The sequence below is a fragment of the Protomyctophum bolini genome (genome assembly GCF_963924005.1).
Source record: "Protomyctophum bolini genome assembly, chromosome: 8".
Taxonomy (NCBI): Eukaryota; Metazoa; Chordata; class Actinopteri; order Myctophiformes; family Myctophidae; genus Protomyctophum; species Protomyctophum bolini.
This window is the reverse complement of record NC_137869.1, coordinates 15507150-15519649: the sequence shown is the minus strand read 5'-3', so window position 1 is coordinate 15519649 and position 12500 is coordinate 15507150. Positions and strand designations below refer to the sequence as shown.

General features: G+C 47.0%; 1 protein-coding gene across 1 annotated transcript in view; it reads right to left on the bottom strand.

The window, feature by feature from the left end:
* The window catches only part of zc3h3 (zinc finger CCCH-type containing 3), a 63577-nt gene that overhangs the window by 18121 nt on the left and 32956 nt on the right, over positions 1-12500 (bottom strand). The window contains exons 5-8 of the mRNA XM_080769889.1: positions 3618-3778; positions 2253-2328; positions 1345-1503; positions 679-748 (exon numbers count right to left, since the gene is read on the bottom strand). Coding sequence (XP_080626015.1) covers positions 679-748; positions 1345-1503; positions 2253-2328; positions 3618-3778 — 466 coding nt within the window. The remainder of the gene's footprint in view (positions 1-678; positions 749-1344; positions 1504-2252; positions 2329-3617; positions 3779-12500) is intronic.

The window sequence follows — 12500 nt, the reverse complement described above, 5'->3', positions numbered from 1 at the left end:
GGTCATGCGTCCTGGACTCAGCACGGGGACGAGGGCGCAGAAACAGGAGCTCTGCCAAGAATATGAATATGACTCTGTGATCGCTACACCCAGAGATGGATCATCATTCGCATGCATGTCTGACGCTGGCCCCAAACAGGTTCTCAGAAACGTCAGTGTCCACAGAAAGTGTTTCTTCTATGGCGAAGTGCTATGGATATAAAAAAAGAATATATGAATTCCAAGAGCACTTTCAAAGCGGATGGAGTGCTTATTGTTGCAAGGTTCAATCGTCACATCCATCTGCATTATTCGTACAAATAGCCTCACCAAAATAGCCAATGGATATCATTAACGGTAAAGATGGATGCCAGAAACCGAATCCTTGCGATTGCTCTAGCGGCGGATCTGGTTGAAGACCCGGCTGTCAGGAGAAGGGCTAGGACTCTTGGTCGGAAAAGGTGACGTCTATGTGCAGCGCTCCTCTCCAAATTATGAACTATTTTCACCTTAAGGAACCCAGAGGACTCAGCCAAAGGAACCCAGAGGACTCAACCAAATAAACGCAAGAGTGCCAGATTGTGAGGCGTGGCACTGGGATGAGGAGTGCTCCTATTGCGTCTTTACCAAAGTTATATGCTTTCTTGTGGACACGGCAGCACCTAAAATAACACCACGTGTGCATGTTCCTGGCTTTACCTTTTCTTTGGCCACCTTATGGGAGAACGGACAGGTTCCGTCTGCCTGCTTGCAAGTCCCCCGTAGAAACCTGCAGAAAACAGACAAGAGGCCTCGGGGTTAAAGCTAGCCAATGAGAGCAGCAGTATTATTTGTACACTCGGGACCTTTACGGTGAACGAGTGGCGTTACCTGGTGCACACAGCCACCTTGTCAGGGTCATGGGTGTAGGGAGTTACCTGGTGCACACAGCCACCTTGCAGGGTCATGGGTGTAGGGACAGTTGGGGGAGTTACCTGGTGCACACAGCCACCTTGCAGGGTCATGGGTGTAGGGAGTTACCTGGTGCACACAGCCACCTTGCAGGGTCATGGGTGTAGGGAGTTACCTGGTGCACACAGCCACCTTGCAGGGTCATGGGTGTAGGGACAGTTGGGGGAGTTACCTGGTGCACACAGCCACCTTGTCAGGGTCATGGGTGTAGGGAGTTACCTGGTGCACACAGCCACCTTGCAGGGTCATGGGTGTAGGGAGTTACCTGGTGCACACAGCCACCTTGCAGGGTCATGGGTGTAGGGAGTTACCTGGTGCACACAGCCACCTTGCAGGGTCATGGGTGTAGGGAGTTACCTGGTGCACACAGCCACCTTGCAGGGTCATGGGTGTAGGGACAGTTGGGGGAGTTACCTGGTGCACACGGCCACCTTGTCAGGGTCATGGGTGTAGGGACAGTCGGTGCCCCGGTTGCACTTGCCAAAGCGGTTGTAGTACATGCAGTACTGTTTCTCCTGTGGCTTCTTGTGACGAGCATGTCTGATGATGGCTAGGCTCCTCTGGACCGCACGGCTTCACCAAATACAAACACACATACAGAGAGAGAGAGAGAGAGAGAGAGAGAGAGAGAGAGAGAGAGTCCATACCACATGAATCCTTATATTGTGGTGTCGAACATTTGGCAAAAATAGCCGATCTACAAGCTAATAGTGTCATGCGGTGAAGAGGGAAAAAGGAGGGGTGGTCTAGTATAGAAAAATTATGGTTTAAATGGTTAAGGCTTAATAAGCTTATTGTATGTCACAATACACATCAAAATCCTTAATGTTTATAAATCAATTTTTCTGTGTAAAGCTCAATTAATAGACAATGGCACTGCTAGGCTGTGTCCAATAAATGATCTCTAGAAGCTGACATGTGGTTGTGTGAAACATGTAAGCTGATATTATCAACTGTCAACCGTCTCCTTGGAAAATCATTATATTTCCACACGGTTTCTCTGCTGTTTCCTCTGTCTCATCTTTACAAGCAGCACAGATACAGTACTGCTTGTTAAGAACTGAATTCAAAAATCACACCCATGTGAAGTGAGGGGCACTCTTATCGTACATCATCCAATAAAAAAAGTAATATACTTCCTCATGAATTAATTTGTCAACTTATGCTATTATCTTTAAACCATTGTCAATGGCAGTTAATGTTTGTGTTAGCACAAAAGGCAGATTTTCTCAGAAATTCTCCTTTCATTGTCAAATATGACACCAGTTATGACAAAAAGCTGAAGTTAACGGTTATTGTTGTTATTCATGCACAGAGCATACCTGGCATACAGGGTGTTGGAGGGCCGACCCAAAAGAGAGGTGGTGGGTGAGAAGTGGTGCGGACTGGACCACTTTCCTACATGTGGAACAAAGAAGCACTGTGCTTAAGATTTATTCATGGTAGATGAACTGCAGTTTGAGGAGTGTGTGTGTGTGTGTGTGTGTGTGTGTGTGTGTGTGTGTGTGTGTGTGTGTGTGTGTGTGTGTGTGTGTGTGTGTGTGTGTCCAGCCAAGTGCCATAATAACTTGATATCAGTATGCTTATTTATACTGTGGTAGTTTGACAGAGCCAAACATGCCCTGGAGCTCTATCTGAGAACATCATAAACACTGTCTGCTACAAACACCCACTGGAGGGGTGGCAGGCAGCTGGGGAGGAGAGGAGAGGACAGGAGAAGAGAAGAGGAGGGGTGGCAGGCAACTTGGGAAGAGAAGAGAAGAGAAGAGAAGAGAAGAGAAGAGAAGAGAAGAGAAGAGAAGAGAAGAGAAGAGAAGAGAAGAGAAGAGAAGAGAAGAGAAGAGAAGAGTAGAGTATAAGGCGAGTTGGAAATCAAGGTTAAAAGGAGGCAGATGATCGTCTAATTTTGGAACTTGTTCGGACAGAGGGCGCCCTTTCTTGCCAGGGTGTGTTCCGGTGTGATTTCAGTGGTTGCGGGGACCGAAGGAGGCCGGCTGGCACCGGACCAGGAACAAATGTGAGGAGGAACCTGAGCTCGCCAGGGAGATGTGAAATCACAACTCCTGTCGAAGGATACCTGAGGCGTGTTCGAACCATACTGGTATGCCTGTAAGTGTATCAGGATGCCGGTCACGAGCTTAACAGACCAGAGCTCTTCAATTTCACCCCACAGGTTGAACGTTAGCGGTTACACACATGTGTACACACTGAAGAGTTATATTAACACTCGGGATGTTACTCTGTGTGTGTGTGTGTGTGTGTGTGTGAGTGAGAGACAGTGAAAAAAGAGGGAAGAAGAAAGAGAGATATGAAAGGGGGAGAATCAGGAGAGAGAGAGAGAGAGAGAGAGAGAGGAGGGTAGATCTAGGCTTTAATCTGCACGGTCCAGTTCTGCGGGCCCTCCCCCATGCCTCTCTGACAGATGACAACTTTATCATTTCAGATGGCAAATCCAGCAGGCACTCCCCCTCCAGTATATTACGTTCGCAGCGGACAGGGCCAGAACATGGGCGGCCATGAATAAACAGTGCTCTATCACCCCCCACCCGGTGGACCCCATGATACATGTCCTATAGACACAACAAGCACAAACAGAACATAAATATGCACTCTCTCTCATTCTTGTTCATTTCTTTTAGGTTGCTTGTGAGAGTGAGTAGTAAAGTTTCAGTGGCCTGTCAGCGCACCTGTCCGGTTGATTGGCGGGCTGCTGGCCGGGGCACGGGACAGCTTATTAGCGGACACTCTGTACAGGGAGCCCCCGATCCAGCGGATGCCGCGACCCCTCCAGCGCTGCGGCGACAGGTGTCTGTCCTGGGGAGCCCTGAGACGATTCTGGAGCACAGACCTGGGAGAGAGACAGCCAGAAAGAGAGTTTTGATGTGATCATTATGTATTGCAATGCGTTATAATCCACTCCGGGCCACTATTGTTAATTCGGCAGCTGTGCCAGTGAAGCAATTTGAACCAAATTAAAACTGGACTGAACAGAGAAACGCGGAACGAGTGCCAAATAGAGGTGAAAAGAAAAGGGTAGATGGCTGCACACCTCTAATCACCACCTTCAATAAAAGGCTTAAAAGGGAAGTATAGGGGAGAAACAGAACCCAGTGCTTATAGTTCACAAACCACTGTCACCGTCAGTCAATCCTCTGAACATGACTGAAATGATATTAGTCTTTAGAACCCTGGCACCCCTCCCTCCCCCCTTGGCACCACCTCCCTCCCCCTTTGGCAACACCTCCTCCTCCGCCCACATCCTCTGCTATAGCTCTTCCTCCTCTCCCCACTTTATGCTTCCCATCTTCCCAGAACACCCCCCTCCATCCCTTCCTCTGCCTCTCTCTCTCTCTCTCCTCCCATGTCACGGCACTCTGTTAAATTGCTCCTCTAATGGAAAGGACGGCAGTGTGGAAATGGAGAGAATTGAAAAGAGGAGAGGAGGAAATCAATGAGATAATAGGCAGGGCAGGGGGCCAGAGCCGGGAGGCTGGCCCCGACACTGGAGCGTAGAGGGGGCCAGCGCCGGGAGGCTGGCCCCCCGACACTGGAGCGTAGAGACCGCCAACATGTGTGTGCGCACACACAGACACACACACACACACACACACACACACACACACGCGCCAGTGACAATGCATACCACTACAGTATTTACCACCAACAAAGGTATCCACACACACACACACACACACACACACACACACACACGTGTTCAGTCACTCAGTTACAGTGTGCATAGGAGAGTGTGTTGGATAGGAGGTGGTGGCTGGTGGTGGTGGGCCAGGGGTTATGGCGATAAATTGCACTGTCCTGTCACTTCTATTTGGGGCGGATTGGGGCTGGTGTGCAGGCCGCCGCTGTAGGTAATTTGCTGCCGTATTTCAGATGGGCTGGAAATGGGTTTGGAGCGAGAGTTCATGCCTCCCATTACAGAGAGAATCGAGGGTTAGCTCTAACGCACACTCGCACACGCGCTCAGTCACACACACATACAACGCCCTCACACATACCAAACAAACCCATGCTCGCTTACATGAAGCGGAAAAGGGATTTCGTGCAGGCTGAGGGGGGGGGGGGGGAAGAGAAAATAAAAGAGAAGAAGTGCAAATATCACCCATCGTTGGCTATCCAGTACGCAACTCCTCTGGACTGCAGGCCCTATAACTCAACGGCAGAGACACTCCCGTTTCACCAGACACAAGATGGGTGGCTGCCCTACGCGGGGCAACTGCAGCCTGGGGAGCCGTAATGGGGGGTAATGCCAGAGCGTTGACTGCCCTACGCGGGGCAACTGCAGCCTGGGGAGCCGTAATGGAGGGTAATGCCGGAGCGTTGACTGCCACCCGGGGGAGGCTTAAACAGGAGCCCTGGCAGCCTGGGGAGCCTCAGTGGAGGTTAATGGGGATACGACATAAACGGTTAACATAGACAGCAGTTAACCCTGACACGGGGCCACAGGCAGGGGGGGTGACTGCAAGCACAATGGTGGGAGTGCTACTGTACTGGGAGGCATTGGCATACTGTAGGTCCCTCGTGCTTTAACCTGTATAGGAATGAGTGCTGATTGGATATGCATATGTGTGGCGTTGTTGTGTGCCGATGTGAGATTATGGGCTTGATCACAGCAAATAAACTAAAGGTAAAAATTCTAAGCCTAGTCTTGTGTACGTGTTTCTGTGAGCATGTGAGGTCTTTCCAACAACTGTGCTAATGTGAGGCTGTGTGTATGAGAGGTTCAGCCACAGGGGCCAACGTCATCAGCTAGCAACAGTCTCAGTGGGAGCACCTGTGCAACATCACCAAGGCAGTAACCCTGGTGATAGGAGAGGCAGAAACGTAAACGAGAAGGCGTCACACAGGGAGTGGATGACACGGTGATACAGACTGTATGACTTAGAGCACAATACGGTCATTTAGAGAGGAAATTGATATCTGGCTCCCCGCTTCTCTCCTTGACCTTTTCTCCACAGTGCCCTTGACCTCCGGTGGTATATCCGTTATCTGGGAGCCTCCAGACCCGTCCGGCACACAAATCCTCCCCTGCTGGACAGCCCAAGTCGTTTAGGGGTTGGGGAGGCTTTCAGTGGCACGTGTTACTCAAGATAGTCCAGTCACTTCCCCTCCTCCGCCCTGAGGGGGACGTGTCTCGTCGGACCCAGGTCATCGTCACACTAACGAACAGGTTAGGGAACAGGGCTGGCATATGGGGTGGGTGGGAGTGAAGCATGCATTTACTATGTGTAGAGAGGGTAAAATACAGGAGAGAAAGAGTGTGCAGAGGTGAGACAGAGAGCAGATTAACTCCACAGAGAAGGGTAAAGAACGGTAGTGGGAGAAAAGGAGAAGGGAGGGTGTACAACACCAACTCCCCTGTGAGTAGTTTGCCAGCATGTCTGTGTGTGTGTGTGTGTGTGGCTGGGCTCTGACCATGTGTGTGTGTGTGTGTGTGTGTGTGTGTGTGTGTGTGTGTGTGTGTGTGTGTGCGTGCGTGGCTGGGCTCTGACCATGCGATGCACAGATGAAGGAGAGAGCGATTCAGCACTTACGGGTGCCGTTGATGAATGCTCTGACTTTTGTTTTGGTGACAGCGAGGAATTCGGAGGGTCGCGCGACTGCTCCGAATAATGCTGCTCTTGTCTATTTGTCTGCAACCCAAGCATTAGTAAGCTCATATCGGGAAACAGTTACCCTTGAAACGGAGCACAGCAAAAAGGAGGCGAGAGGGGGAAAAAAGGAAAGAAAACAGTTGTCTAGCTAATTTCCTTACAGTGCGAGGTCTTGCCTCTCTTTAGCTTTAGGCAGTGCAGTTAAGGGGGAATGGAAGCACCCGCCATTATACGTTGCAGTGTAAATGTGCAATCAAATCTGACTTAAAGCCAATCGCACTGTAATGAGAGAAATCTTTTGGGCAGAAAAGGGCATTAGAAGTGGGACAGAGGAAAATACCAGAAAGGGAAGTGCAGGGGCACAGCATACGGAGCCTGTGTGACAGAGCTACGGTGCATGAAGTGTGTGTGTGTGTGTGTGTGTGTTTGGTGAGATGAATAATGTGTGATAAGTAATGAGTAAATGAATGGATCGGCGTATGAAAAGGGGATGAATGGGTGAGTGAATATGGAGGAGGAGAGAAGTGAAGAAGAGAGAGAGAGAGCGTGGCTTCACTTTATTGCCCAGTCTCTTACATCCTGTACTGATCGATATCAGAGCACTAAACGAGATGAAGGCCTGGGACACGCTCAGACCCATGCCCTGCGTGTGTGTGTGTGTGTGTGTGTGTGTGTGTGTGTGTGTTTATCTGGTGTACTGTATGTCAGTCAAATATAGCATGTTTTGGTATCTTTTATAATTCTAAAGACGTCTGACGACGTCTTGGGCACAATTGGGTTAATACCAGTTTGGGCTGCCAGCCTACAGTATATTGGAGATTGCCCATTCTACTGTACCATTATGCCATTTTGTAGTGGTGATGTCCAAATGTATAGTGATAATATTATTATACCTGAGACAGTATTAGAACCGTATTCCACAATACATTGAGAAAAGAAGAATGCAGATGCTTATCTGAAAAAGAAGAGAAAGGCTGCACACTCGTGGCCACAATGTTACGTGGCTACGAGTGTGCAGCCTTTTTCTTCTTTTTCATTGTTCATCACCTTAGGCCTTTAGCACCTCCTCAATTCTGGTGTGCGCCCTTCTCCTGCTATCTGACACGCGGAACATGATTTTTGAGGGGCAGAGCACGGAATGTGATCTATGATTATAAGACCGCCCCACACTTTACACAAGTGTTTTTTTGAGCCCCACCTATACACAGGTTTAATGTTTGTCTTTAGTTCAATGTTTGTTTTGTAAACGCCATTGACAATGAATGGAAAATGTACGTCATAATGTAACTCATTACGTCATATTGTCTCTTTATTGTTAATGGCGTCTAATATTTGTGTTGGCACCATTTGTTTTACATCACCTAATCTATTAGCGCCCCTCACTTCACACAGGTGTGATTTTTAAAATGTTATCCAGAGTGTAAATATGATCTGTCCTACATAGAACTCTCTACAGGCAGTAGAGAGTAGTGAATGAGACAGAGCCTCAAAGTCCCACTATAGCAGCCCTTAGGGGTGGTGCTTCTCATTGCACCCAAACATAAATGAAAGCCTAAAGGTGGGTTCATCCCGCAGTCTGCCTAATTACATGAGATATTGTGCAGAGCTGATAAGGTTGGCATGACGGTGGCATAAGAGAAAAGGCCATGGAGTTCCCCCTCTAGGGAGCACGGCTGTTCTCAGCAAGTGTCATACCACTTTTTGGACATTTTGGCCAAAGAGTGGCACTAAAGGAAGGTTCAAGGGGTCACCACAATCAGCAGGGTTCATTCTCCAAGGATCACGTTTTCCAGTTTTCTAGATTTCCTTGTTTGGGAGTGTTGGCCAGCCCAGATGAACAGCCTTACATGCAAACTAGCAGGTTAGAACCAGCTAGTGGGGCTAGCTAATGATTCATAATTGTAAAGTGCACAGAGAGTGAATCCGCCAAGAGACAGTAATGCTAGGAGGGAGAACGTTGCAATCCTACAGGCAGAGATGAGGCCTGAAGTCAAACAAGGTGAGTACAAAATATGGATTGAAGGAGAACACAAAGAAAGCATACGAAGGAAGGAGTGTGAAGCCAGGCGGCAAGAATGGGAACGGAGAAAGAAAGACTTGGAGGGGAGAGGGTGGGCGGGGGGGATGAAGGGCGGGCCGGGCAGTAATTTATCCTTGGCCTGCGCATGCTTTACGGCTTTCTTAATTCAACTCCTGCTACTATTAATGGAGTTAATGTTGAGATTATATCTATTTTCTGATGGCGGGGGGTTGAATTACTGCAGCCATTCTCCCCTCCTCCTCGGGCTCCCCCCGCACTCAATCACCCACGATGCCCCATTACCGCTGACATGAGAGAGAGGCGGCGTGGGTCACCTCATGTCCTGTGGTCCCAGAAGCGCTGGGGAACTTTCCCGTCGGGGACAATGGGGCGAGATGGTTGCTTACGTTTATCTAGCGATGGGGTTAAAAGAGGATTTTAGGAGAATCTAGGCCGCCTCCCCCTTAAGGTTTTTAAACGAGACCCAAATAATTGGAGGAGCTTATGGGTATCCACACTTTAGCCGTGAAGCAACGTGGGTTAGACTGTGTGACCGGGACAGATGAGGGCAGGGATCATTGGAGATGGAGAGGGGAGAACATGGGCTCATGGAACAAATAGATGGGGTTTAATCTTCTGTTCTTGGGGATGGGGGCTTTTTGGAGTCAAAACTGAGAAGAGAAACGTGTGCATACATGGGAGTTCCTGCTCTCCCCCCCCAACCAAACGGCCCCCGCCCGTCTCCCCTACGCTTCTACACAAGGGGTGATATTTCACGAGATGTCGCAGGGCTCAAATTGAAAATCCCTTGATGAATCAATATTTACTGCGGTGGCTAAATGAATAGTAATAAGTCACCAGAGGCTGAGGCCGGTCCTTGCCCAGGCCCCTTTGGCTCACCAAATCTGAATTACACAAATGAGCATGCACGCGCACATGCACACACACACACACACACACACACACACACACACACACACAACAATGGGACACGCAAATACACCGCCCTGACTCTTGGGGTGCAAGAGTAAATAAAAATAGAAATGAAATAAATAGTTCACATGATTATTTTAAAGAACCTAATAAACACAATGAACCTGAGTTTGTAGATGTTTTCACTATTTTTATCTATAAATTAGGCTTAAGTGGTTAATCAGACCACTTTGTTAGAATTCCTTTTCACGTTCAAATAATACATTTGATAATAATTATGCCCCGGTGCTCGGGTGGGGGAGTGGTAAAGTACCTGCCCATCACCACAGAGGTGGATGGTAATATTTGTCACTGCATGTAAGACCAGCTCAGTGGCCTTGTGGTCCGCCCAGAGACTGGGAGGTCGGGTTTGATCCCCAGCCGGGTCATACCACAGACTATAAAAATTGGACCCAACGCCTCCCTGCTTGGCACTCAATCATCAAGGGTTGGATTGGGGGTAAGTCCCTGCAACAAGCGTCCCTGCAAGCGTCATATCCAGGGGGTGTACTACATGAAGCTGCCTCACGCTACAGAAACAGGAGATAGGCTCCTGCCCTCATGGCTCGGCAAGGCTTACTTATTATGTACTCCTCCAGGCTGTGGCGGACCCTGTCAGCAGGGAGTGTTGGGCGGGAGGAATGGCACAAAGGCTCTACGTGAGAACATACACATGTGTGTGGGGAGGAATTCATTGGCATAATGTCTAAATTGGGGAGAAAAAGGGGGCAAAAAAAACATATAATAATAAAATATATAATATCCCTTAAAGGCTTCCCAATGATTTGATTAATCAAAAAAGTATAGTATAGAATAATCGGTAAGAGGATAAATCAATAGTTACAGTCCTAGCTGTCCCAACACGAAAAACTAAAATTAACAAAATGTAAGACATCCAGAACAGTAACGTGAGTTATGTCAGTATATATACAGTATATTGTGAAAAGGTGAACGAGAGAGAGAGAGCATGCGATAATTTCAGACCGTGTTCAAAAACCTGCGCGCACACACCAGCTGATAGCAAGACATTACACCCAAAAACACCTGTGCATTCAGCGACATGTTACTCTAGTCCCTTGGAAGCTTCAAAAACGAGTTGCACGGTTTGGTGTTTTGGATTAGGATCAACAGTTAGGGTAATTTTCAATAGTTTATTCCCTTCAATTCATAATAACTTCCAGACCAATCATAATAATCCATTAACCATTTGGAAAATCACTGGCCGCATTCATAATCGCTCTAATAAAGACATTTGGATCATCAATTAAGGGTATTTTTTTCCCACAGCAATGAAGCCATGAATAACACATTAACTTAATGTCCGTCACCCAGAGATGACCTCATCATAAACATTCATTAACTCTCTGGCCTTTGGTGATGACCTCACCACTCACCCCCATCGCCTGAAGAAAGAAAGACTAATGAATGAACATACATAAAAAGATGGGGAACAACTTAAAATGAGGTGCTGATTTAAACTGTTGTATTTTTCTTTAAACGTAATTAAATTGAATCAGTTTAACCATATAATCCCCAGTGTCCCCATTCTGGGCATATTAATAGGTGAGCATTAGGTCAAATGTATACGTGTAGTATAGGTGTACAGTGTACTGTATATGCTATGGGTAGGTATGTAGATATCTTGACTTCTTTGCTCTCTTTGACAGGTTTCTTTAATGTTTTATTTTCTCCCTGCTCTCAGAATCATGGAGCTTGCAAAAAAAATAAACTAATTTCACCTACTTCTTTACACGTCTAAACCAATGATGTGACAATAAAGTATACAAGTATACAAAAATAGGCAAATATTTGGTGTAGAGGGAAAAAGTAGTCAAAGAAGTGGTATTTAAGTGATTATGCTCTTTACAACAACTTCTACACCAGCCAAAGAAAAGAGATGGCAGTTGTAACTAGAACTGCACTGTGTCGAGTGCCTACTTGCGTTTTGCACACAAGTAGGCCATAAATGGCCTACTAGTGCGCAAGCAAAGCACGCAAGTACTGTCGACCGCTACAAACTTTCAAATGTCAGCCTCTATGTAAAACATTGAAATTAAATACTAAAGTATGTATACATACATAAGTTTCCCGTTACCCAACCAATATTGAAACATATCGTAATTACGTCACCATTGACAGCCAGTTATAACCCGACATTGAAACATATCTTAATTACGTCACCATTAATATCTAGTACCATACCATACGCATAAAAAAGCCAGCACGGCCACAATACTTGCACGCTCTGCTTGCGCAAGTAAAATATATATATTTACCGTTTTACCTGAACCAAAACTGCATTGCTACATTTTCAGTCGCAAATCAACATAAGAACACAAGATGAGTTTTGAGTGCAGTTCGTCCATTAGTTTTGGAACACAAAAACCTTTCATTCATACAAACATGGAAACACGTCACCATGCATGTCAGCCTGCCTCAACTACTCACAAAGACGCTTTCATGCCAGGGACCCATAAATGCATACTTATATTATACCGATTTTCTCAAAATCAAAGCCTGTGCAGAAAGGCTTGGCACAGAGATTGATTCATTCATTGAAAACGTTATTATACGGACACTTCACCCCCTTTGCAACCAGATCTTATTTTAATGACTACAATTACCATAATGCTTGGTGCACTCTCTTGTGCAGAGGGAGAGGGCTGTCTTACTGAGACAACTTGTAGTCCAGGAAGGAAGAACAGAGACCAGTGTCCATGACATTTTATGCGTATGCTGTGGCATATGTACCAATATGTGTGATACTGTATGTACCAATGTCAGGGTATAACTGGCTCTAGATGGTGACGTAATAATGATATGTTTCGGGTGGATTAAAGGTAATGCCCCTATGTATACATGTATGTAATCTGAAACCAATGCCATATCAAGCACAAATTAATCATTACGTCATACGCAGCCACGGGACATACGCATCGGAGCACCGGACAAACAACATTACTTGCACG